This window comes from Clarias gariepinus, chromosome 2, assembly GCF_024256425.1.
Source record: "Clarias gariepinus isolate MV-2021 ecotype Netherlands chromosome 2, CGAR_prim_01v2, whole genome shotgun sequence".
Classification (NCBI taxonomy): Eukaryota; Metazoa; Chordata; class Actinopteri; order Siluriformes; family Clariidae; genus Clarias; species Clarias gariepinus.
In genome coordinates this window covers 24,018,370-24,043,899 of record NC_071101.1, presented here as the reverse complement: position 1 = coordinate 24,043,899, position 25,530 = coordinate 24,018,370, and the positions used below count along the sequence as shown (strand labels likewise).

Here is a 25,530-nt window from a genome sequence, read left to right as displayed (position 1 = left end):
TTTTGTGACATCCTTTAACATCAGTTTATATAACCATGAATCCATAAACGGTTGCCCAGAGGGTATGAATTCCCCCCACTATCATCCATTAATGCGTACATTGTTTAGATCAGTCAGAGTGGGAATCCATACCCTCTAGTCAACCGTTTTTGTGAGATCCTTTCACATCAATCTATATAAACATGAATCTAAAAAAAATTGCTGAATCAGGTGTGAAGATTCTTTAATTTAATGATATAGATAACAGAACAGATGCGTGGAAGCCCTCTTTAGAATCGGGGATACATGAAGGTTTATTAAATCCCATTTTCTGAAAAGGGCAATTAATAAAATACATCAAATGTTCAATGTGTCATTTACATTCTTATAATGGCTGTTTTAATTTTGTTTGTAACATAACCTTTGGTATTGCTGGTTTCAGGTGATTAAGATATAGAAATATTGAAATGCTGGATAAGCTTTACTGCACCATTTATATATTTATATCTACAACTTTAATAATAATAATAATAATACAAAAATTTTGCAGAGTTGATTGATAATAGCAGACATCAGTCACTCTAGAGGTCTAGTCTTAATGAGGCAGAGATGTTACATAGTTCCTTTGCGCCACCTACTGGCAATTTTTTTTTTTACTGATGGGGGCAGTGTTTTAAGCTGTATTTTGTGGTAGATTTTTCTTTATTAAAAATACGTTTAACAAATAGTTTTCTGCTGCCTTTTTAAAAAACGCTAGTAGGCTAGAGACAGGTTACAAATGAACAGTTGATTGTTAATGGTCTTACTGAATAATTCAACAAAAAAATAGCTTGGCAATGGTGGGATCTGATCTCACAAGATCCTGATCAATAGCCCACGTTCATAAACTTCCCCCTTCGTGCGCATGCGCGAAACCCAACGCGTACCATAACACCCAGAAATAAGAGGAAGAAGGACGAGCCTACTAGTTAGTAAGGTAGTGTGCGGTTTTATTAGGGCCCTCCTGCTTCCGCACTACGTTTCCCGTAAGTCTTTGCCGCACCACAAGAATGGACGACAAGTCATGTGGATGACAATACAGCCGTGCATCCGCAGAAGGGCAAAGCTCGGAGAAAGATGCGGGAGGAGGAGGAGGACGCCGCCGCCAATCCGGCCAGGAGCTCACGCGTTATTTTCACGGCCAAGTCCGTAGACGTGGCTGAGTGCGACGGCGCGAAGGAGCAGGCGCCCAAACTGTGCGGTTACCTGAACAAACTCGTCAGCAAAGGGCCTCTGAAGGGATTTAAAACGCGCTGGTTCGTCTACGACCCGAGGAAGTGTTACTTGTATTATTTCAAGACTCCTCAAGACGCGCTTCCTATTGGCCACATCGAAATCGCCGACGCCTGTTTTACCTACGACGTGGAGGGAGAAGAGGGACAGTTCGAGATTCGCACCGCGGGCAAAGAGTTCCTCCTCAAGGTAAACTGCAAAACAACTCAGCGTCCAAGTCCGTTAGCCGCGTGTGTGTCTAGCCTGCTGAGAGCTTTCACTGATTTTTAAATAAACATTTCTAAATTAGGCGTTGCCAAGCTCCGGGTTATCAGTTAGACATTAAAAGCCTAATACCAAGGTCCATTGGTTTATGGTTGTCTTACCTCGAGTACAGGCTCGCAGACCGCCCCTCGGGTCACACGGGCTCGCAGGTTTGCCTCAGAAAAGCTGCCAAGGAGCCAAATACCTTCATTATCGAAAAATAACATTCCAATGAAATAAAGTGTGTCCTACAACAAGACAAAAGTTTTAAAGAATATATAAACAAAAATAAAGTTTAATTAAGGAAAATCTAGCTTAGTCTTTGCAGTTACTGGCTGCCAAAACCCAGGCTGAGCTGGTAGATCATTATTTTTTTACCAGCTGGTAACTTATCTTTGAAAGGAAACTGTTTTTAAATTAGTGCTACTAATGCTTTGTATAGCTCAAATTTTTGTTTATCAAGAAAATAATTTGTACAATGTTCCAGATATATTACTAAATACATTTTAAAATGTTGTTGTGCATGTCTTAACCCCTACACATGGGATCACAAATGGATACTCACCTCTGTGAATTATATATCAAATCCCAGCAGACTCAGCACTTGCAAAGGAAACTCTTAGTCACCCCATCTGCTGGCCTCTCCTTAAAGGGCTGCACAAAAACAACTTCACTTTACCACACAAATGTAAAACAAAAACCTACATTAAAATTTGGACTAACAGTTGGTTCTATGGAGAACTTTTGCAGCATTCCTTGATGTAGCTTTTGATTCAGCTCATAAGCTGGATCACAACACTGGCTTAAAACAGGAAATCTTAGAGTTTGGGGATTGTTGGGTCCAACTATGAGACACAAGTTTAAAGTTATTTAAAAGAATTTCTTCCAAAAATAATTTTTAGAATTATGACAAAATAACCTGGCACCTAGAGTACAGGTTTACAGACTGGTAAACCAGGAACAGGTATTAGATTTAATTTTACAAATTGAACTGGAAATGGTGCACACTTTGTTGGCATTGACGAGATTATTTACATTAGCAGGCATTTCCTCTTTTATTTAATTTATACTTAACTCAGAAATAGTGCGGTTGGTGTGATTCATGCTCAATTTAATTTCTTTAAATATTGGAGGGGGGGGGGTTGATTTAAGTAGGTATTGTCTTGTTTTTGTGACAATTCATGTATCGCCACAATGAGTCGAATCATTTTTCTTTTATAGTTTTAAAAAAAACTATTTTTAATTTACACGTTTGCACTTAAGGTTAAAATGTTGCCACTCATCTACAATCCTGCCAGTAACATGCTTTAAACTACATGCTCCATACACACATTGGCACACAGCACAGCATTCTGTGCGGTAGGAGCAAATTATTTGGTATGTTTAGAATTGTAACAAAACCAAAGAAAAAATTTAAACATAAGTTATAAAATCATGATACTAACAGAATAAAATATAGATTAAGTCAGCATCTCGGTATCGTGATATCATATAGACTAGTCCCTGGCGAGTCCCATCCCTGTTAAATATACAGTATAAGGTTAGTAAATCTTAAGGTTATTCAGGCCCACGTTAGTGTTTTGAACAAAAGTAGAGATTTTATTTTAAAGTATAGGATAGGCATAAGAAATTTGAAAAACAAACAAAAACTGCCTATCTTAAGTATTCTGCCATAATGGTGTATGTAAAGGCTAAAGGGGCAAAACAGCAGTGGCTGAAATCAGCATCGAACAGGAAATTAAAGATTCTTTAAAAATCCTTAAGGCCTGGTTTAATGGAGGACTTTGGCTTTTTGGTAAGCTTAAGACCAGTGAGTGAGCAGTGGACCGAAACTTAGCCTGTATATAATTCATCAATACAGCAAACATGTTTATGCATATGCGCTGACGTGTTTGGTGGGTTTTGATGAAAACACAAACCCAAACAACCACCCACATACATTCACATCTGCATTTAGGCAGCCATTTGTTGCTGATATAGTCTGAGATAAAGAGGAATCACCATGGCAGTTGGGAAGACTCAATGTGGAGCCTGCTAAAAAAAAAAAAAATCAAAAACATATCTTGGCTTACAAAGATAGTGGCTAGTTAACAAGAGGATTGGAAATTTGTGCAGGGCCAGATTGAGACACGACCATGTTGGATCATATAAAATTTTAATTTTGAGTATTGTTTCATCTCACTACCTAGCACATTCTCATTAGTTTGATATTGTGACATCAAATGATTAACTGCCTGCAGGATAGCAAGAACATTGATCTCAATATTAAATGATGACAGTTTAGTAAGTAACAGACTTTAGTGATTGATAAGTAGAGGAAAGTAGAAGAAAAACTACAGACTTTGTAATAGAAATTCATAACATTTAAATATATGAGGTAAAAAGTTTCATTTTAAAATGCTTAATTTACTGTTATTGCTTCATCAGTCACCTCTTTCCGTCTTTATTTACTCTAACATAAAAGCTACTTGTTTGCCCTCCACACTTCTATTTTATATTGTACACTTTTATGATGAGAGTTCATATAAATGTTTTGTTGAGTTAACCTACTGTAGCAAAGCAGTCATTTTACAACTAAACACTGTCTAAACTAGAACCGAGACTGAAACTGTCCTGTTTATCCTCAGTCATGCTCACACCTGACTGTGTTCCTCTAAAGCAGACCCAGCAGAGCACTGCTAATTAACACGCATACTGGTATACCAGATAACATCTGTTTAAAAAAGAAATCTTTAAACCGTTTATTAAAAAATACTTTCTTGTGGGAAGTGTTACAAACCAAAACATCATCTGTCTAATGCTGTGTAAACGTTCATACAAGTCTATAAATGAGATCTAGATGTCTCAAATTTTATTTTATTTATTTATTTATTTTTAAACATCATATGACCTATACTTTAATAAGGTGGCTATTTTTGATGTTAATAGCTCAAATTATTTTTTTAATTATTACGTATATAGAGTTAATTATTTGTGTTTACATTAAGACACTAAAATTATTTATGAAACTATATGTTAATAAATCTACATGTGTTCAGATATAAAGACTATAAAGATTTTGGGAGAAAATCCACAGTAAATGCATACACACAAATTTAGAACAGACCGCAATCAACTCCACGACTGGGCACCTTGATAAACAACTGTGATTTCCACACTGAACAAAAATAGCTGTGATGATCATTTCCGGTGTTCTCATTTAACTTGAGATGTTGTCATTTTAGTCCATGCACATGTCTTTTTGTCCATTCAGGCACCCAGCAGGCAGGTGATGCAATACTGGCTTCAGCAGCTTCAGCAAAAGCGATGGGAGTTCAGTAACGCACGAGGATGTGGCAATCGAGACACCTTGTGCTCTCCGACCCCGCTCTTTCCTCACACAGGGCTGGTGGCCAAAGATGCCGGTAAGAGCCTAGGCAGTGTAGGACGTTTGTATATACAACATGAATAACCCATACACACATACTCTCCATGACTGCATATGGAATTGGTCCAGCTTTCTCCAGCTGTTACTAAACCCTGTTCCCTACTGCCAGGAAGTGCTGTTGCAGCATGTGGGGAAACTCTCAAGCTGTTGCTCAGCTTACTATTGCTGCACTGGATCTTGTCAGCATGAGAAGTGACTCAACTGTGCTTTAATCAAGTGGCTTAATAATTAACACTATAGATCATGCGCTCTCTCTCTTTTTATATGTATTCACTCACTCACTCACTCACTCACTCGATCGTTCTGTTTCAAAATGGGTATCTTGAATGAGATTAAGGAGGTTTTGATGAATGTACAGGGAACTCCATGAAAACATATGAAGGAAATGTTCCCTAAATACATTTACCTGCTTTTTTTACCTCTTTTACCTAGTTAAAGTAGTTATTTGGTTTAAAAATCTGTAGAAGGATAAAATTCAATTATTTGACACATATCCTTTGTAGCAAAGTAAAAGTATTTTTTCAAATATCCCAGTTAGCATACTGGGGTCAGATCGCAGGGTCAGCCAGTATACAGCAGCCCTGGAGCAGATAGGGTTAAGAGCCTTGCTCAAGGCCTCAACAGCGGCAGCTTGGCAGTGCTGGGGCTTGAATCGAGCCATCACTGACCTCCAGTAAAATCATTCTGTTACATAATTGTTGCATAAGTTTGATGTAATACAGCTTCTGCTTATTTCTCTTTACTGAGTTATATGCTTCAGTGCAAAACAATGTAGCTTTTGTAACATAGTTAGTAATAATGAACAGCTGTCATGTGCCACAAAGTCTGTTAGCGAAAGACTGGACACTTTGTCAGTGAATTGCAGTGAAAGGTTCGTTTTCTTTTTCATGAGCACTAATTGTCTGCATTGTGTCTCAGATACCATGCCCCCTGAGCCGCCTAATGAAAGTATGGAGAGTGTGCGCAGTGATTTCACAGAGGAGGCAGATGCTAATGGCTTGGTTGGACTCCAGACTGCAAGGAACCCAACAATACATAATTTTTCACTTCGACACTGGGGCGCTGAGCTGAGGTAAGAACCCGTGGGAAGTTCTTGTATGTAAAAACCAGATTATCCTTATTATACCATGATGTTTGTTTGTATCAGTAGTTTCACGTGTATATATATCAGTGGTTTGTAAATGTATTAATGGACACATTCGACAATATAAAAAAACATTGTAAATGCAAAAGTTGGTTGGTGGGATGGAAAACTGAATGCACAAAGGAATATTTGTAAATTTGTTTTATTCTAAACTCGGTGATAGGGTAGATACTTCTTGTTTGTATAAACCATAGATAAGATTAGCAAGGGCTGTGTCCTCATTAGAAGACAATAAGGCCTGAAATATCGGATGACTGACGCATTACTCAGCTAGCAATTATACTCTGAAATTTTAATACACTCCCACATCTACCTGCATGCAGAGTTCATTTTAAACTGACATTGTTATTTATAACTGACAGAACGAGACGGATTAGAATATTAGTTGTGGCCAGATGCAGCTTTAGAAGTTGCATGTGCAAGTACTGACTGTTCTTTTTGGCTCAGTGAGAAGTTAAAACCATTTGCAAGACTGTGACCCATTATCCAATTAAATTTTAGCACTAATAGATCGTTATCTTTCCTCTAATCATATGTTCTGTCTTGTAAACATGCCTGTTTTACCCTCTTATTACAATTTGATGTACATTAGTCTATATTAGTGAATATTGACACTACTGAACTGTAGTACACCTTCAAGTTATCATCATTAAAGTATCCTCTTTTCCACATTCATCTTGATCTCATGAGCTCAAAGACAAGCTTCTTGACAAATCTGCCCTTGTTATACCTTTCCATGTGCATAAAGGGTGCCCACTGATGTTTAAATTTTTTCCCACCGATTTTTTTTCCCCGCTCTTCTCACTCAAGTTTAGATATTTATTTTTTTTGTAGTTAGGAGAAGACTGGCTGTGTAGACAATTATTGGCTAACTTTTTTGAAGTTTTTGAAAAGCTCTCCTTTGTGAGTAAAAATAAAATACAATGTAAAACAGAGTCATCACACAGACTGAGGCATTTAAAAGCTACATTACTGCATGATACAGTAAATTGTGAGGGAAAAGTTATAATGTTATCTAATTTTAAAATTAGCACATAACAAAATTACTTTTGTAGTTGTAATAAATCCATGCCACCTGTTTACAGGCACATGCGTTTATAGGGGATATCAAAATACCATTATGACAGAATTTCAGGAAAGGGGGAATTTTATGTTTGGATCTCCAAAAAAACCCAGATGCTGGGGAAAAAAAAGCATTAAAGTATGATGTTACTCAATGTGATGTCACTTAATATGAGGTCCCACAGAAAGTTATTAACCACTTTTCATCACAAGTTTAAGGCATTGTCACAGCTGACTTGTTTAATATATCAAAAATCCCTCTGCAATTTTTGCATCCTCAATGCCTTTAGATCACATAGTGGCGATCGTATAAATTCCCTAGGAAGAGTGTATCAAATTTCAATGTTTTTCAACGAACCCAAGATCAAACGACCCAAAATAACTAACTTCCTGTTGTTTGGGGCCCATGACATGCTATGTAAAAGTTGTTTAGCTCAATGAGCTTTAAATGTATACCGGGGTCCACGTGCATACGTGCATGTGTATACAAGCTATGCAGCAGAATCTCGTGTAAGCCACGCCCAGGGCCCAGACTCTCAGGCATCCTAATGGCAGCATTTTCCAACCTGTCTGCCAGGTATATATGAATGATAATGTATATGAATGTTATGAGATAACTTTCTCACAGAAGCATATTATAATATTTATCACAGTATTGACTTTAATGTAGTACCAATATCTACCAGCTATTTGATTGCTGGTACCAGTCCCACATGTGCTTGAAAAAAACATCTTTGTTCCTTTGTGCTAATTTTAACAGCCATTGTATTTTTGGTTCACTTATCACATTACGCTGCATATTGCATTAAATACAGATCTCTCCTTTTTCTCTCTTTCTCTGCCTTTTCCTTCCATTAGGAACAGTATGTCTCAGTTGCGGCCTGGCCGAGGAGGAGAGAACAGACGCAGTGTATTTTATACAGCCAGTAATGAGGAGTGGGAGATGGTGGATCCCCCCACTAAAGACACTCCAGAGCACATAGCTTCAGCTGAGAGTCAGCGTCGTGAGAGCCCTTCACACCTCCACAGACGTAAGAGTCTTACACTTACTCTTGCTTTAAGAAACTAGAACTTTATATATAGAATCTGTTTCCCCTTTTTCTTGATCATCACCTCTAGCAAATGCTATAACGGTGATCAGGCTTGAGCGTTTCAGTATTATGTTTCTTTTTTGACTGAATGTTAAAAGCACATTTGTTGATTGACTTAGACTCTATTGGCTCGGCATTCACATTTGATTTCCGGAGCTCATCACGTGTTAAGCGTCCATTCCAGATGAACTTGCCTAAATCAAGCCGCAGTGCAGAGACGCTGGAGTATAACGGCAATAAGGCCATGGAGCTGCAACTACGTCTGCAGAGCCAACAGGAGGAGTTGAGCCGCATGCAGGAGGAGCAGAACCACCTTCAAGAGGAGCTCAGCAGTCAGAAGGTACAGGAGGGAGATAACAGAATGGGGAAGGGTGGAGACTTAAAAACTACAGACTGCAGAGTCATGTAGGACAAATGCAGGACTGACTATAATCCAGTTCCCTTTCAGACCTTATCTCTTGATTTAAAATAGCTTACATGGGCAGGTTGCTTTCATTACAGTGGTATTATGTTCCAGATCCCTGAGCTTCTTTTATGTATGGCAGTGGACATAAAGATGTTAGTGTAGTAATGAAATGTTTAAAAGAAGGTGTATATATAAAGAACTGGAATGTTGCTTTGTGGTTCAAAGTCCTCTTTTCAGATGAAAGTGAATTTACATTTTATTTAGAAGTTAAGGTCCCAGAGGAATAGTGTAGAGTCTAGAGGAAGAGTGAAGAGGAACAGATTCCAAGTTGTGTGAAGCTTCCATAGTCAGTAATGATTTTGGGTGCTGTGTCATCTGCTGGTGTTGGTCTGCTGCAGGGGTCTTGAATTAAAATTTAAGGATGTCAATGTTTGTGTTAGAATGATTGCCGGTACCAGTCCCACATGTGCATAAAAAATGCACATATTTATATAGTGTATATACATTTAACTGTGCAGTCAAAGTAATACTTGTGATGAAATCTCCTAAAAAAGAAGGAAAGCTAAAAACGTAAGTAATAATTCTACATAATAATAATAATAATAATAATAATACAGGTAGGAGTGAATAAAGTGCAAAGAAGTATCATTATTACAAAAAAGGGGAGAAGAAAAAAGGGTATTGAATATAAAGTGGTATTGTGCTGCATGTATGATTTTAATTCTTTCCACGTTTCTTGTTCTTATGAATATAAAAATGCTACATAATTAAGGTCTATGCAAATATTTTAATGTCACTGTAAATATCAAAATGTATTTCCCTCTTTGGATAATTCTATGTCCCTGCCCTGACTTACTCTTTGACGATCTCATAAGCAGCTGTAAATGTGTCCTAATTTCTTTCAGATTACACAAACCTTATATCTCTTCACTTGAAAAGAAAAAAGTGTATGAACCCCGAACAATGATTTGACATTAAAATAAAAGCTGTTTATAGCTGACTCGCCAGAAAGAAGCTGGAGCTCAGTGATTTTGCTCGCGTCTTCCACAGAAGTGCTTTCGGTTTGTTTCTTTTTCACACTCCATCAATACACTGCGTATAACCACACCCAGGAAAGAGGAAAAAATCGCTAGATTACTGGTATATTTTTCATTCTCATTGATCAGAAAAGTATCAGGGTCCAGATAGAACTGTCTGGATTCGGATCACGGTCCAACATTTATTCTGATTAAGAGGTGGCAAACAAGGTTTTGTTAAGACTAAGCCACAGTCAGACAGACCAAATAAGATTTCACCCGCTATTGCCAGAAGAATTGTTTGGCACGCAAAGAAAAAAAACACAAACTACTCTTCTCTCCGGAAAAAAGTAGTGGTGGTGTTTCAAGTAGCACAATAAGTAGGTAGTTGAACATAAATTACCTGCATGGTCGAGTTGCCTGGAGAAAGCCGTTACTGCATCCATGCCAAAAAAAGACACATGGGCGGCTCTTGGAGGTTCTAATATGACCGTGATCCAAAGCACAAGGCTAAGTGGACCCTCCCATTGCTACAGCAGCAAAAGGTGAAGGTTCTTTAGTGACCATCATAGTCTCCTGATAATTCTCCCAAGGTATGCCAAATTTGAGCACAATTGTTTATACAGTATATAGTTATACTGTTTCCTTTGGCCCACTGTAAATAATCCCACCAGGCAGTAATAATTGGATAAACTAGTGTCTGACATTGGTTTCTTTTACTCCAGATGAGATAAATCTTGAACTAAATGTCTGTTAGTTAAACTGTCTTCTGAGTTCTGAGTCCTGCTGCCAATTCCTTGTTCCCTATTTGTTTTGGTTTACTACTGAACCCAGATGGGGAAATTACTCTCTTACACTGTGTGTGTGTGTGTGTGTGTGTGTGTGTGTGTGTGTGTGTGTGTGTGTGTGTGAGAGAGAGAGCGGGAGGGCGGGCGGGAGGGAGGGAGGGAGGGGCCATGGGGGAAGCATCATTGCTTTTTTTTTTTTTTTTATATTCTCAACTTTATTGTTAAAATAACGCATGTGATTTAGAAAAAGGCATGTTATTTTCTCTAAATGTCAGAGATAACTTATTAGACTTAGAATTAGTAGATAACACATTAGCAGTACACCTGCTGGAGATATGACTAGTATGCTTAAACTTAAACTGAAATTATCATCTGAAAATAATACACTTCTAATGTCATCTGCAGGGTTTCGTAAAATTTTGACAATTAGATTTCAGGTGTGGCTTTGAACGTGGTTTACTGTCTGTGTGGTGGTTGGCATGTTCTTCCCATATTAATATTGGTTTTATCGTGTGTGTGTGCTATGTGTGTGTGTGGGATGCCTCACAATGGCAATGGAGTTTGACCCTGGGTGAATCTCCTACCTTGCACCCTGCATTTACTGGTTAACTCTGGATCCATCATTTCCCTAAGCACAAAAAAAGCGGTTGCTCAAGATGAATGAATTAATAATTTGATTTGATCTTTTCAGGGTGATTAATGTAAGAAACTTACAAAAAAAATCTTGTTGAGCACTATGAATCACAAGTGTGTTTATTGTAAATAAATACAAAGATTGTAGAAATGTATGAAGATCCAAATTAAGATTTTGTTAAATGTATCCAGTATTTATTTTTGTCAATAATTGTATTTCTCTAGTTGTTCAACTAAAATTTTCCCCATAATCTATAATATAGTATAGCATGTTTGGTTCACTTCCTGTTTGGTGGATTCAAGGTTCAGTTGTGTTCTCACAGCAGTTGAACCACACTAGTGTTTTTGGTCTATATAGGAATGTATGTTATTTAGACTCATTCAGCTCCACTGATATTTAGACAATTGAAACAATTTATATAGTACATTTTCTTATATACAGGGACTCATTAATAATATTAATATAGAAATAATAATAATAACTATAATAACTATTATAGGTTGTTGTTATTGTTTTGATAATACTACTACTATTATTATTAGTAGTAGTAGTAGTAGTATCAGTAGTAGTATCATACTGTAATAACAACATAGTTATTATGTTGTTGTCATTATATTACTACTACTAATATTAATCATAACAATAATAGTAGTAGAAATAGTATTAAAGTAAGACAACAACAACTTAATAATAATAATAACTTCTACTTAAAAGACACATGTAATATTTAAGTTATTGCTGAACAAGTTGCTTGTTTTTCAAGTGAATGTGACAAATATGTCGTTATTACACGGGGAAATTATGTAATGTGGCATGAAATAACTAAAAATAGATGGATAAGTTAAGTCAGGCATCCGGGATAAAAAAAAAATCAGTTACTTTTATTGCCATATTTGTGCTATAATAATTGCTTGTTTATGTATTTCTTTCTAAAACATTTAGTCTACATTCATACCTTTTTTTCCCAATTCTGCCAATCCTGATCATGAAACCTTGCATGACCATTGCCTCTTCTAGGCCTATTTTCTTGTCCTAGTCAGCACAGATTCTACACAGAAACCACTAAAACACAGTGTAAATGTTATGGTCAGTTTGGCCACAACTAAATAGGGTAAATTTGACTGCAAGAGACCTTGATCTCTAAGCACAGAATACTTGCTTTTTTTTTGTCTCGTGTGTGTGTGTGTGTGTGTGTGTGTGTGTGTAAGCGTATAGTCAGAGCAAATGGCCTGATGAGGTGATTTTTCCCTTTTCCGCTAGGAGCTGGTGCGTCTCCTCCAGCAGACTCTGAGGACTGCTCAGTGTGAGCGCTGGTCAGGGGACATGGACATGGCCGGAGCATTGACTGAGCGAGATGGCCAGATCCAGTCCTTATGTGGACATATGGAGAGACTAGCGCTGGAGAAGGAAAGCCTACAGCAGGAGCTGAAGAGCCTAAAGATCAAAGTGGGAGAGATTAATGATCAGTTGGGCATGCTGATGGAGACCATCCAGGCCAAAGACCAGGTGATAATGAAGCTGTCACAGCAGGAAGGGAGCACTGAAACAAATGAGTGCATTTCTCCTTTAGCACGGGAAAGGCAAGAGCTCAACCTCCTGAAGGTAAGCAGACTCACAAACATTATTAAGATTACATTAGATTACAGTAGCAAGTATCAATACAATCAGTGCATAAATACAGCACTTATATTTATACTTTATGCACTCCCGCTTAAAAGTTTGGGATCACTTGAAAAACAAGAAAAAACAATTTTAATGCAATTTACAAACAATTTTATCCATTTCACAAACAATTAAAGTTAGCCGGAATTCTGAATGTAATTGGTCGGCCAGCACAGTCTCCGGATCTGAACACTATTGATAAGTTGTGGGAGCAGCTTTACCGTGTGGTACAGAGAAAGACTCTATCAAGCATATCCATCTTGTGGGAGATGCTCCAGGAAGCATGGGGTAAAATTTCATCAGATTATCTTAAGAAAATATTTTTTTATTCTATTTATGGTTGAACAACACATTAATCATTTCTATCAAAATCATTGTTTCTAACTCTGACAATGTCAGCATTTCTTGTTGTTTTGACATATTTTCTATTCAGACTAATTTTGTGTGCGTTTGGGTGGTAGTTTGTATTATGTTCAGATTTGGAGAATCTGGACTGAGTTAATTTGAGAATACTTTTTGGAACTTCACAGGAACAGAAATATGAACATGACTAATTCCCTATCCACAGGGCACATGGGATTGCTGGTTTAATGAGTATAAAAATCATAAGCTGTACCTGTACTTGGTTGAGCAGCAATGAGAGATTTTGACTCTCCTTCACCATCTTAAAAACACAGGTTGAGAAAAGATGTTTTGAAAGAATGGTGTTCATCAATCCAGTAAAGGGGCATTTAAGATTGTATATGCAGATTAGGCTAATTGGCATTTCCAAAATGCCCGTCATGTGTGTGCACCCTGTGATGGATTGGCACCCTGTCCAGAGTGTACCATGCCTCGAGCTCACAGTCTCTTGGGATAGGCTCCAGGCCCCCATGACCCCATGACCCTGTATCAGGTTAAGCAGTATAGAAGATGAATGAATGATGAATCATTTTACTACTTTTTCAAAATTCTGTTCCAGGGGCAGTAATTCACATTAGATGTTAAGAAAAATTAAGATTTGGAACCAGTCTGTCAAATGATCATGCTATAAATCTTCCTGGTTTTTTTTCTGGTGTTTCAGGACAGCCTTCAGGGCTACAAATCCCAGAATAATTTTCTGAACAAAGAAATACTTGAATTGACAGTTTTACGAAGAAATGCTGAAACTAGAGAGAAGCTCTTAGAGGCAAAGGTGAGTGAGTGTGCACATGTTGTATTGTTTTTATCTCTACGAGTACAGGAAGTTACGGGTGGAAAACCTTGACTCCTTTTGCATTTTATAGACCTATGTTTTTTTTTTTATTGATTCAGTATTGTATCACTTCCCATTTTTGTGTGGAACCATCTGTATAGTTTAGTTGTTTATAAATAGTAATTTCTATCTTATTGGTTACATCTATGCTCTTTTTAATCTGCACATTCACTCTGTTTCAATGCAGTACAGTGCTCTGGAGGCCAAGATGTGCCAAGTCGAGAGCAAGTACCTTGTGCTTCTGCAGGAGGTTAAGACTCCGGTGTGCTCCTTACCTGAGCAGAGCCCAAGCGGAGATGTCATATCTAGACTGCTGGAGGATGCGCTGCAAGTGGAGAGCTCTGACCAGCAGGAGCACATGATTCTCAAGCCTCATCCTGTCAGGTATCCTGACAGTTTCTTGTTCAAACGTCAGCTTCTGTGATGCCAACATTCAAGCACTTCAAATTTATTCTCTATTCAGTATCTATCTACAAACACTAAAAAACACTAATACAGGAGTTTTTGCTTGGGTGTCCAATTTATATCCAAATCGCAGTGATTTACTTAATATCAGTTATTATCAGTAACTATGATACATTTATATTTTATGTATCATACAGTCCAATAACATGATTGTATGATAGAGGAACTTGAATTTTCCAGGCAACACAAAAATAAACTACTCTTTAAACTACTTCTACTTATCTTCATTGCCTTGAAGTGACTCCTTTTGCATATTTGTTACTTATTCTATGAATTAATTATCTTTAATGTGACAATATTCTATATTTTAGACAGTAAAAAAACATGTGCTCACTCTAAATTTAAGACTCTATGGAAGGATTTAAAGGGAGAAACCAGACCAATCTAAACATGCACCGCCATCACTCACCAGCTTATTATGAGAACTGGACCGATTTTACAGGAACTAAAATAAATTAATCTGCATTATTTTTTTTTATAATCTTAATTAAAAGATTTTTTTATAATATATAATACTACTATAAAATACTAATACTATATAATACTACTACTAAAAATAATAAGTTTCTCTCTACAACTAAACTGTATTTCAGACAAAACCTAAACATCTAAATTACATAAAAGAGCAAAACAATAAAAGATCCTATATACAAATTTGCACTGTTTAATTTATGTCAATGAAATAAAATGTGTTGATGTATTTCCACTTTCTTTCTCAGCGAGTACGATGTATATGGCTTCAAAACTGTGCCAGAGGAGGAGGATGAGGAAGAGAAGCTGGTAGCCAGAGTTAGAGCTCTAGAACTCAGGTCTCTCTCCTTGACCGACCAGGAAGTGTCTGTTGGGGTGAAATGGGAAAACTACCTGGCTAGTATCATGAACAGAGAGATGGTACGCTGTCCAGAGTTAAAGGCTTTAATCCGCAATGGTGTGCCTCATGCGCATCGCTCCAAAGTCTGGAGCTGGTGTGTTAACGTCCATGTGAAGAAGATCCGTGAGTGCCAAAAGCCAGACTACTATGAGAGCCTGTTGTGCACAGCGAGGAACAAACCTAACCCAGCTTCTAAACAGATAGAGCTTGACCTGCTGCGCACTCTGCCCAATAACAAGCACTATGCTTCACCTTCAGCTGATGGCATCCAGAAACTCAGAAACGTGCTGCTGGCTTTCGCCTGGAGAAACCCAGACATAGGCTACTGTCAGGGACTTAACAGGTAAACACTACATACTTTACTATTATGTTCCACAAAACAAGGCATTATAAACAGGATGCCAATAAAAATGTATTTAAAAAGAACTATATAAAATAACTTACTGTATACATCACTATGATGTGAAATACTGTGATATGTCAGAAGAAATGTATCATAAAACAAGCAGAAAAAAAGTGTCTATAATACTTTTCAACTGTTTATTTATGTATTTTTTTTCTTTTGCAATTAAATCCTATAGGCTGGCAGCAATAGCTCTTCTCTATCTGGAGCAGGAGGAGGCTTTCTGGTGTCTCATCACCATTGTGGAAGTTTTCATGCCACGAGACTATTACACCAAGACGCTCCTTGGCTCACAGGTACTATTAAAAGCCCTCGCACTGTTTTTCTTTTTTTTTCTTTTTTTCTTTTCTCCCCCCCCCCAATTTGGAAAAATCCTGTAACTGCTGCCTGAAGTAGAACACTGAGTAAACTCAGCTGGAGTGAGTCCTATTACCATGTGATGGCTGTGATTCATTAGTTCTTGATGTGTTCTGAGTATTTTTCATTATTATCCAGCCTTTCGTACTTCACTATGTTTGGTCAAACTATGTACTGTATGTAGTGTCAAAGCAGAAACTTCTGCGTAAGCCACCTGGCCAACACAGTCAGCAATTCAGAAGGGTCATGTTATTGTCCTGCATCAATCAAAGAGCTCAGTGGTTAAGGCACTAAACTACAGTAAAGTATATGACCACGGTTGGGCCCTTAAATAAGGCTATAATAAAGATATTAAAAAATCACCTCTTGGAAAAATAGTCCTGAAACATGAACTTTTTAGTATAAATGTGGTCAGAAAAATAGACACACAATCATCATAGATAACTTTAATGCTTAGTGAAGTTTCATCATAAAAAATCGAGAGTAGAAATCACAGCCATGTTTATTAATGAAACCAGATCAACCCTGGCATGCTCATTACCCTGGAATTGGGTAAATCTAGAACTGTATAAAGCTATGCACCCATCATGCATAATGGCCACTGCGCAAGCCTTTGGAGGCACTGTTATGATCTTGGGTTGTTTCAGTTGGTCAGATCTAGCCTCAGCTATGCTAAGTGGTAATAAAATGAAGTCGGCTGATGACCTGAATTTACCGAATGACCTGGTTATTAGATCAATGCATTTTTTTTCTTTTCTGATGAAACGCGCATATTTCAGGACTCTACATTGTGAAAAAGGGGATCTGGGAGCATGAGGAATCATTTTTACAGGTGAATTGAGCACCACATTGCTTGCTTAAATCCTGGTTAAAGGCAGTCAACCTTTTTTTTTTTTTTTTTTTTTTGGATGCATGTAACCTGCTCAGGTTAATGACTTCATTAGGGTCATAGAGCAGAAAAAGCTTCTAAAACCTCTTGAGACCCGAAAGGCCATGACATTTTGTCCCAGCTTCATTTGAGAACTGTTGGGTATAATTATTTTGCCAAAGTTCTTCCTGGTTAAAGACATTGATTTAAATTTATTGTGATCAGCTATGAAAAAAAGGAAACAGTTAGTAGAAATGGCGATGAACACAACAGTAGAGTCCAGGTCTCAGAAGGTTAATTTCTTAATACTTAATTTCCTAATCCTAGCATGGAACATAATATGGCTTGATTGATTTTGATTATTTTGATTATTTTAAAAACCTAGATACAGTGGAAGTGTTTTTTTAATGATTTAGAAAAATTACAGACTTTAACATTTAAAAGTATGATCCACATTAGTAATTAATGTTATTAAGCAATATATTTATATAATGCTGTTTTATTTAATCAAAAGTTCCCTATTTACAAAACATCACCTTCCCTCCCTGCTTTCCTCTTATCTCACCATTATGCATCATTTTGAGTGAATGTATTTTTTTTAATGTGCACGCACTCTGTGGTGACTGTTATGTGATAGATGAATTGCACACCTTAACCAGACTGATGCAGCAGCAGTCATGTAAACCCTTATGAGCAAAAAAAAACAAGATTGCAATAATAATAAAAGTAATACAGTAGTAATCTGTAAACATTTAAAAACAGGAAATTACAGATGGTCTTATAAAGTACTTATCATTTTTGCTTTCTTTGTCAGCAGGAGACAGTTATTTTGTTCTGTCTAGTACCACTACATGCTTTATCGCATGATTTTTTTTTATTTTGAAGCTCTATAAGGTCTATAATCTGTTACTGCAGATTTTGTATATAGTATTTATGTAGCTTTAATGCTTTGAAATCTGTAAATGCCTCAGTATGTACTGTATACTGTACGTGTGCACACACAGGTTCATCTCAATAAATTAGAATATCATCGAAAAGTTGATTTTAGTAATTCAATTGAATAAAGTGAAATTTGTATATAATATAGATTCATTACACACAGACTGTTGTATTTCAAATGTGTGTTTCTTTTTATTTTGATGAGTTTGGTTTATAGCTAATGAGAACCCAAAATTCGGTATCTCAGAGAATTTGAATATTACTCCAGGCCAATACAGAAAAAAAATAATAATAACCCCGGAATGCTGGAGAGTATGAAGTATGAAGATGTACAGCAGCTCAGACATCCTTCCTTAGACATCAGGTCAGAGCTCCCTTTGCATGAATTACTGCAGCAATGTAATCAGTCTGTGACACTGCTGAGGTGTTGTGGAAGCCCAGGCTTCAGCTCTTCTGGATTGTTGGGTCTGGTGTCTCACATCTTCCTCTACAATACCCCATAGATTCTCTATAGGGTTTAGGTTGGGTAAGTTTGCTGCCCAATAACCACACCTGTCCACACTGCCAAAGGGACTAATACTTGGTTTAGTCCCTTTGGCAGTGTGGACAGGTGCCAAATCCTGCTGGAAAATGAAATCTTCATAAAGCTGGTCAGCAGAGCATGAAGTGCTCTAAAATTTCCTGTTAGACTGCTGTGCTGACCTTGGACCTTATAAAACACCAGCAGATGACAGGGCTTCCCAAACCACCACTGACTGTGTAAAACTTTACACCTCTCTGACCTCAAGCAGCTTGGATTCTGTGCCTCTCTTCTCTTCCTCCAGACTGATTTCCAAATGAAATTTAAAATTTACTTTCATCTGAAAAGAGGACATTGGCCCACTGGAGCCCCACTGGGCTAAGGTCCTTTTTGTCCTTAGCCCAGGTAAGACTTCTCTAATTTTGTCTCTGGTTCAAGAGTGACTTGACACATAGAATGTGACAGTTCATGTTCTGGATACGTCTTTTCGTGGTGGCTCTTGAAGCACTGACTCCAGCTGCACTCCACTCCTTGTGAATCTCCTCCAAATTCTTAAATGAGTTAGTTTCACAATTTATATATATATAATGTGTGTGTTATGTCTGCAGGTGGACCAGCGTGTGTTTAAGGACCTGATGAGCGAGAAGCTGCCCCGACTTCATGCTCATTTTGAGCAGTATAAAGTAGACTTCTCCCTCATCACCTTCAACTGGTTCCTGGTGGTTTTTGTGGACAGTGTAGTCAGTGATATCCTCTTTAAAATATGGGATGCCTTTCTCTATGAGGGACCCAAGGTAAGAATTATATATATGTTTTGATGATGAACACTGACAATATAAAGATATTTGCAGCATGTTGTGTATGAGGATAAAATTCTGCTAAAACAGTATAGATATTGACGAGTATATTGGGCATGGTGTGTGATCAGATGGTTACCTCTCTCTCTTTCCTTCTTTCTTTCTTTCTTTCTTTAATTGTAATACCCAATTACAATTTAGGGGCAGTGGTAGCTCAAAGGGTTAAGGCACTGAGTTATTGATCAGAAGATCGGTGGTTCGATCCCCAGCTCCACCAGTTTGCGACTGTTGGGCCCTTGAGCAAGGCCCTTAACCCTAACTGCTCCAGGGGCGCCGTATCATGGCTGACCCTGCGCTCTGACCCCAGTTACGCTGGGATGTGCAAAGAAGCAATTTTCCTCTGGGATTAATGAAGTTCTAATTATTATTTATTATTATTATTAAAATATATTACCATCTATTACCATCTGCCTGATAAACCTCCTTCCAGTTGTTCTAATCTCCTTCTGGATCCCTAGCAATCTCCATTTCACTGTGCAGGGGACAGACAGTGTACTGAAAGTGCTTAGACTGTGTAATCTGCTACAAGTGTAAACATGATACACCGATACCTGTACACTTGCCACTCTGAGCATGTTACAAGAGGCAAACCGACGCAGAATAACATAATACAGTTATGAGAGTAAAAAATGATCATAATGCACTTTTACCCAGTGTTGGGATACCATCTACGTACAAACCTTTCTTAGTATGCCAGATCCATGATAAGACTCCCTAATTCTGAAACACTGGCCTCCTAAGAACTCCTGGAGGGCAATCTGAAGAGGGCAATCTGAACTGTAAGAGGGTTGCAGCAATAACTTTCAGTCGAGTTCCTGTAATGTGCAAGTGGTGTTGGTGAATGATTGTGTGTACAGTTCCCCCAGCCAGATGAGTCTTTTTGCAAGTTTTTTAAGGTTTAGGCATTTCACTTGCTGAATGTTGACAGAACATTTGTCCTTCTTTAAAAACACTTGCACCATTCAAATATTTCACTAAGAGTTTTATCACCGTATTGTGCTTGAAGTCTTCTGTAAATGTCAATTCGTTTTACACCATTCATGAGAAATTTCGTCACAGGTCCTGGTTTGACTGGATGCTCCTTGTTGTTACCTTATCGTTACCTTATCATGCATGGCAATTTTTTTTGCAACCACAAATTTCTATTAAAATGAATTGAAGAATTGAGTTGAATTCGGTTATGTGCAACCTTTTAAGGGGAGAGGATGAGTAACGGCAAACAGGTACTAGCTAACTATACAGGAACAGAACAAAATGGGTGTTAACATTTACAGCTATCGAAATCACCCCAATGTTGTGTTTATCAGCAACTCTCTTTTTTTTGAGAGAGAGTGAGAGAGTATGTGAGGGATTTATCAACACGTCTGTTATTCATCACCTCGACATGTCATGCTGGATGGTGATGGAAAAGAGGGTGGTGTGAGCCCCCTGCTGGCCAAACAATTCATACTTCCCACAATAACAGATTAGATATAAAACAGACAGCACAACTGAACCCTTTTTAACAACAAAACTGTGTCTACAACTGCCACAATAAATTAGAATTTTAGGCTTGGTTAAAAAAAAAGAAACATTGCAAATTCTTAAATTCCACACTGTTTTGGTCTGAGTCATTAACCACTACTTTGAAGTGACACCACGTAAGGTTAATGCTGAACATGGATGCCCCAAAACAGGTGGAAATTCCTCCTTCTAACTAAATAATTATGTACAGAAAGGAAAACATATCTCATTAGATTGAACAGTATTTATTACAGCTTTACTTTTTCCTTACGTCACTCCTAGTGGACATGTTTGTGTGTACATAAGCATTCATACGTGTCAGTGTTCCTGTGTACTGTAAAGTTGCATTTCAGCATTTTAAGATAAGAATCAAATGTTTATTTGAAAAGAGTTAACTGAAAATTAGTCAGTGGACAGTAGTTGAAACGCAAATGGATTAAAATGAGAAAATGCCAAAGAAGTTTATTTAAGAACAAAGGTTATTTAATACAGTAAATGTTACTATTGTCCGGATGCTTGTCCTGAATGAATGTGCCCGGATATACAGGCTTAGATCGTGTGATCATACTTGCATGCTTTTGTGTTGACCTATTTTTTAAGGTCACATGACTGTTTTATTGCAAGTCATCTCAGATGCATCATTCATGCACTTTTCATTCACACATTCACTTCATATACATCACTTTTAACAAATGGCAGCTGTGCACTGTTACAGTCAGGCTGTAGGTTAATTGACATTCTCTAATGATAATATTCAGCTCTTATATTTTATTCACTGATTTCAACAGTTCTTTTCGTTAGATCTCTATTTTACATCTGCAAATCCTGTAAACATGCCACCAGCAGAACAGAAGCATAATAGAAAAACAATCCTCGATTGCTGCATGTTGAAGATATTTTTGTTCATTAGATCTCCAAGGCTGGCATAGACCTACAACTTTAACAATGTCAGTTGTCTCATGTTACAGATGATCCTAGTGCTGATTAAAACCGGTTCAAAGTCAATGACTGATGTTTCCAAATAATCCGCACACAGGCACTGAAAACAAAAACGATTACAACTATAATTAGATTTGATTATTCCGTTGTTGAGGGTTGCAAAATAGAGTAGTCGGGTTGAACTTACAAACATTAATGAGCAAAGTGTTGTTTCGACATTAAGCGACACTGATCATTAACAAGAGGTTAATGTGAAAATTTGTGAGCTCATCTAATTCGCAATATGATTATACAAAAAGATTTTTTATTTTTTATTTTTTCATAGTCTTTGAATTTTCACTTTTACACCTGTACACAAATAATGATTCTGAAATCCTATGATGTTTTGCAGCAATTATCTCTGGCACTTTCATTGGGAATCTAAAATAGGATTTCTGTGAGACTGCTTTTGACATTCACAAATAAAAATAGCTTAAACTGTTCTGACATGACTGCAAAGTCTGTTCAGTGATGATTTACTCCAATGTGTGTGATACATGAAGTATTTTTTCAGGTGTTGTGCTACAAGTTAAGTCATCAAATCATTTTCAATTCCTGTTGTTGTTTCTGGATTTGTGTCTACTGTGTTGTTTGTATTAAGTGAAATGTGTCTTTCATGACAAAACCACTGTGCTGTTTCAGATGTTATGGAATGTTTTGGCTATGAGCACTTCCTTTTTCTCTCCTTATTTTCCTTTTTTCGGCTCTGGTACAGCATAATCTCATTCCATGAGCCTCTCTAGGATATCTGTTTACTTTATTTATATGTTTTCATCTGATTAAACATGGAGAGTATATTTAATATATATATTTATAACTTTAGTTTCTTTACATTAACAGATAATTTTTCGCTTCGCACTCGCTCTTTTTAAATGCAAAGAAGAAGAGTTTTTGAAGCTGCAGGACCCAATGGCCATCTTTAAGTATCTTCGATACTTCACAAGAACAATTCTAGATGCAAGGTAAAGTATTTTTTATATTGTCTATTAAAAAAACATTATTTCGCCCAAATTCATAAACTACTGATGTTTATATTTAAGAAAATGTAATTATCTTTGTCTTTTGCAGAAAACTCATAAACATGGCATTTGTGGGCATGAACCCATTCCCATTAAGACAAATCCAAAACCGTCGCACCTTTCATCTGGAGAAGGTTCGACTGGAGCTCACAGAGCTGGAAGCCATTCGCCAGACATTCCTACGCGAGAGGGAGACTTCCCAAGTTGGACGCATGCTTATCAGTGATGATGAGGAGGACAACTGAATACCTGCTGGTCAGCACGTGTGAGACAGAGACAGTTTTATTTTAGTTTTTTTTAATTGAGCAAAAATTTTTATTAACAAATGCAGTGTTTTGTGTAAGTGTCCAAGATTTGGGACTTTCTTCACTTGCTTGCATTGTGGTCCACATTAAACAGCCATTTTAGGTTTAAGAGTATCTTTCAATTCTTTTCCTTTTCAAGACTCTTTAGTGATGGTTTATTTTATTTCTTACAGATCGTCATAAGTAGTTCACACATTAATGAGTAAGATAATATTTACTAGGCAATGTTTATCTTCTATCATGCTGGACTTGCAGTTCAGATACACCAGTGTTATCACAATTCAAAAATATAAATATCACTTGTGTTTGTTGATTTAGTGTTGATTGTGCTTGTTTACTTAATTTTTCACACTCACAGCACTGTGTATTTTTTGTTCTTTTATTCATTCATCTGTAGTAATTTCCTCCTATCCTATCCTATCCTATCCTATCCTATCCTATCCTAGGAACACAGGGAATGACATGGAAATGTACCCTGGATAGGATCACTCACACAAACGCTTATGAACACACTTATTAGTTTAGAGTAGCCAGAAGGCATGAGGAACATGCAGAGAATACACAAAACACAGACGTTAACCTGTGCTCATGACTGAACCACATACCCGAGTTGTGTAAAGTGACACCATGCCACCCATTCAATATTTCAGGTTTTGATTGTACTCAATTTTCTTGGTACGTCATTTTCTGTTGTTTATTTCCTTCTAAAGCACTTAAATCACTTTAAATTGTGGACATTCAGCTAGTGCAGGGAAGTTGAAGATGTACTAGGCAGAACTGAGAATCAGCAAATTCTCTCCTGTGTGTGCATAAAGCATCTGCTGAAGTTCAGTCAAAATGCCTGTCTACAGCCATTTGATGACACTTAGCTGCTGGAAATCAATTCTTGGACAATGCATATCATTTAGCCTGTCAGAGCCACACTGCTTATTTTCCGCTGGAGTGACATTTCTTTGTAAACCTTTCTTTGTTGAAGTTTGGAGCAATCTTCATTTATTACAATTCAGCCAAACATCCAGGGCTGTTTGTGTTTTGTATTATTCAATGGCTGAGTGGAGCTTTAGTTCAGGGCGATTGCTGCATTATAAGTTCATAGAACTGAAAACCATTTGCCATGTGTTGGTATGAACATGACTAACAAGTCTTTGTTTTGGTACTGATTGAGTGATTGACGGTTTACCACCCTCTTCCACAGGGAGCAGTATTTAGTATTTTCTTTTTAAATAATGATACTTTATTACACTTTATCATTGATTGACATTCCATTTCTCATGCATGTTTTCAGTGTTTTATTAAATGTAAAAATCAATTTACATGTTAAAGGCCTACGTGATGAGGGACAAAGAATGTTAGCTTATTGCCCTTTTATAATGCTGGCCTTATTTTTGATACGCTATTATTCTTTCTTTTTTTTTTTTTTTACTTTTTGAATAATTTTCAATATGTCACATGACGCATACTTGTATGAGGTTTTTTGCTTTGAAACATGGCAGGTACACGTTTTTTTCACAGGTCACCCTCCAGTGTTTTACCTGTTAATATAAGAAACTGATGAGTACTTAACCCTGTGTATTACATTTAAAATTTCTCAGAAAAGAATGATAATTTGACTTTTTATTCAAAGCTGTGAATGTTTTGTGGAGAGCAGGTCTCTCAAAATGCATTTTTTTTATTAGATCTAAAAATATCCAGAGTGTACTTATCAGGGATAAAGTGACTTCTTTATATCTGCATTCCCAAAATTGTAAAAATTTTACTTTTCATTAATCTAATTTGCTGTGTACTGCCCATGGTATTTGGCCTTAAAATGTAACTTTTCTAGTTTATCTGATCTTGTATGTATTTTATATGAATCCCAGCCTTTTTCACTTCTTTCATAGAATAAGCTAGCATGTCTCATTTCCATTGTTTTTTTTTAGAAATGCATTGCACTGTGATGTAATGTTTGCTTAAATTCATATCCACTACTCCTATATACTGTACATATGAAAACTGTTATGAAAATCTGAACTGAAAATCATATTGTGCATTTAAATGAACCAAGCATTTCATAATGTAATCATTTTGTCTTGTTTTGCTCAAGTGTCCTGATCAATAAACTTTTACTGCCATAAAGTGCAAAGTTATTAAAGGTATTTCAGAGTGAAGTCTGTGTCTTTTGCTGGTCAACGGAAGACGAGTGTATGGGTCAGTCTGAAAAGGAAACAGAAATTGGATAACGCTGGGGCAAAACAATACTGAAGGCTTACCTCTAGTTCCTTCCTATTGTCCTTCCTACAATTGTCATGTTCTTTCTGCATATATGGGGATTACATCTCCATATCCAACCACTGTGTGCTATAAATGATTTAATTTGTTACTTTAGTAATTGAGCTTTTATTATTTGTTGTGATGCAAATTGTCTCTCCTGTAGAGGGCAGTATTTTCTGTTGCTCAATTAAATACATGCGAGACGATCTTTTGCTTAAAAATGTAGTTGTGTTGGAA

At 37.0% G+C, this 25,530-nt stretch overlaps 1 protein-coding gene across 1 annotated transcript; it reads left to right on the top strand.

The window, feature by feature from the left end:
- The first annotated feature begins 920 nt into the window (after positions 1 to 920).
- On the top strand, positions 921 to 25,158 carry tbc1d2b (TBC1 domain family, member 2B). Its single transcript, XM_053479456.1, has 13 exons — positions 921 to 1,440; positions 4,748 to 4,898; positions 5,840 to 5,993; positions 7,986 to 8,158; positions 8,338 to 8,558; positions 12,323 to 12,664; positions 13,788 to 13,898; positions 14,146 to 14,342; positions 15,143 to 15,637; positions 15,876 to 15,993; positions 18,990 to 19,175; positions 22,560 to 22,681; positions 22,788 to 25,158. The coding sequence occupies exons 1-13, from the start codon at positions 1,096 to 1,098 to the stop codon at positions 22,981 to 22,983; spliced, it is 2,811 nt and encodes a 936-aa protein (XP_053335431.1). The 5' UTR covers positions 921 to 1,095; the 3' UTR covers positions 22,984 to 25,158.
- Positions 25,159 to 25,530: the final 372 nt, after the last annotated feature.

What these genes read in the sequence shown, in the direction of transcription:
- tbc1d2b (XM_053479456.1), top strand. Translation starts at nt 1,096, where the DNA reads ATGCGGGAGGAGGAGGAGGACGCCGCCGCCAATCCGGCCAGGAGCTCA. An exon ending in CACTGGGGCGCTGAGCTGAG is followed by an intron (nt 5,994 to 7,985) that starts GTAAGAACCCGT and finishes TCCTTCCATTAG; the next exon opens with GAACAGTATGTCTCAGTTGC. An exon ending in CTCAAGCCTCATCCTGTCAG is followed by an intron (nt 14,343 to 15,142) that starts GTATCCTGACAG and finishes TTTCTTTCTCAG; the next exon opens with CGAGTACGATGTATATGGCT.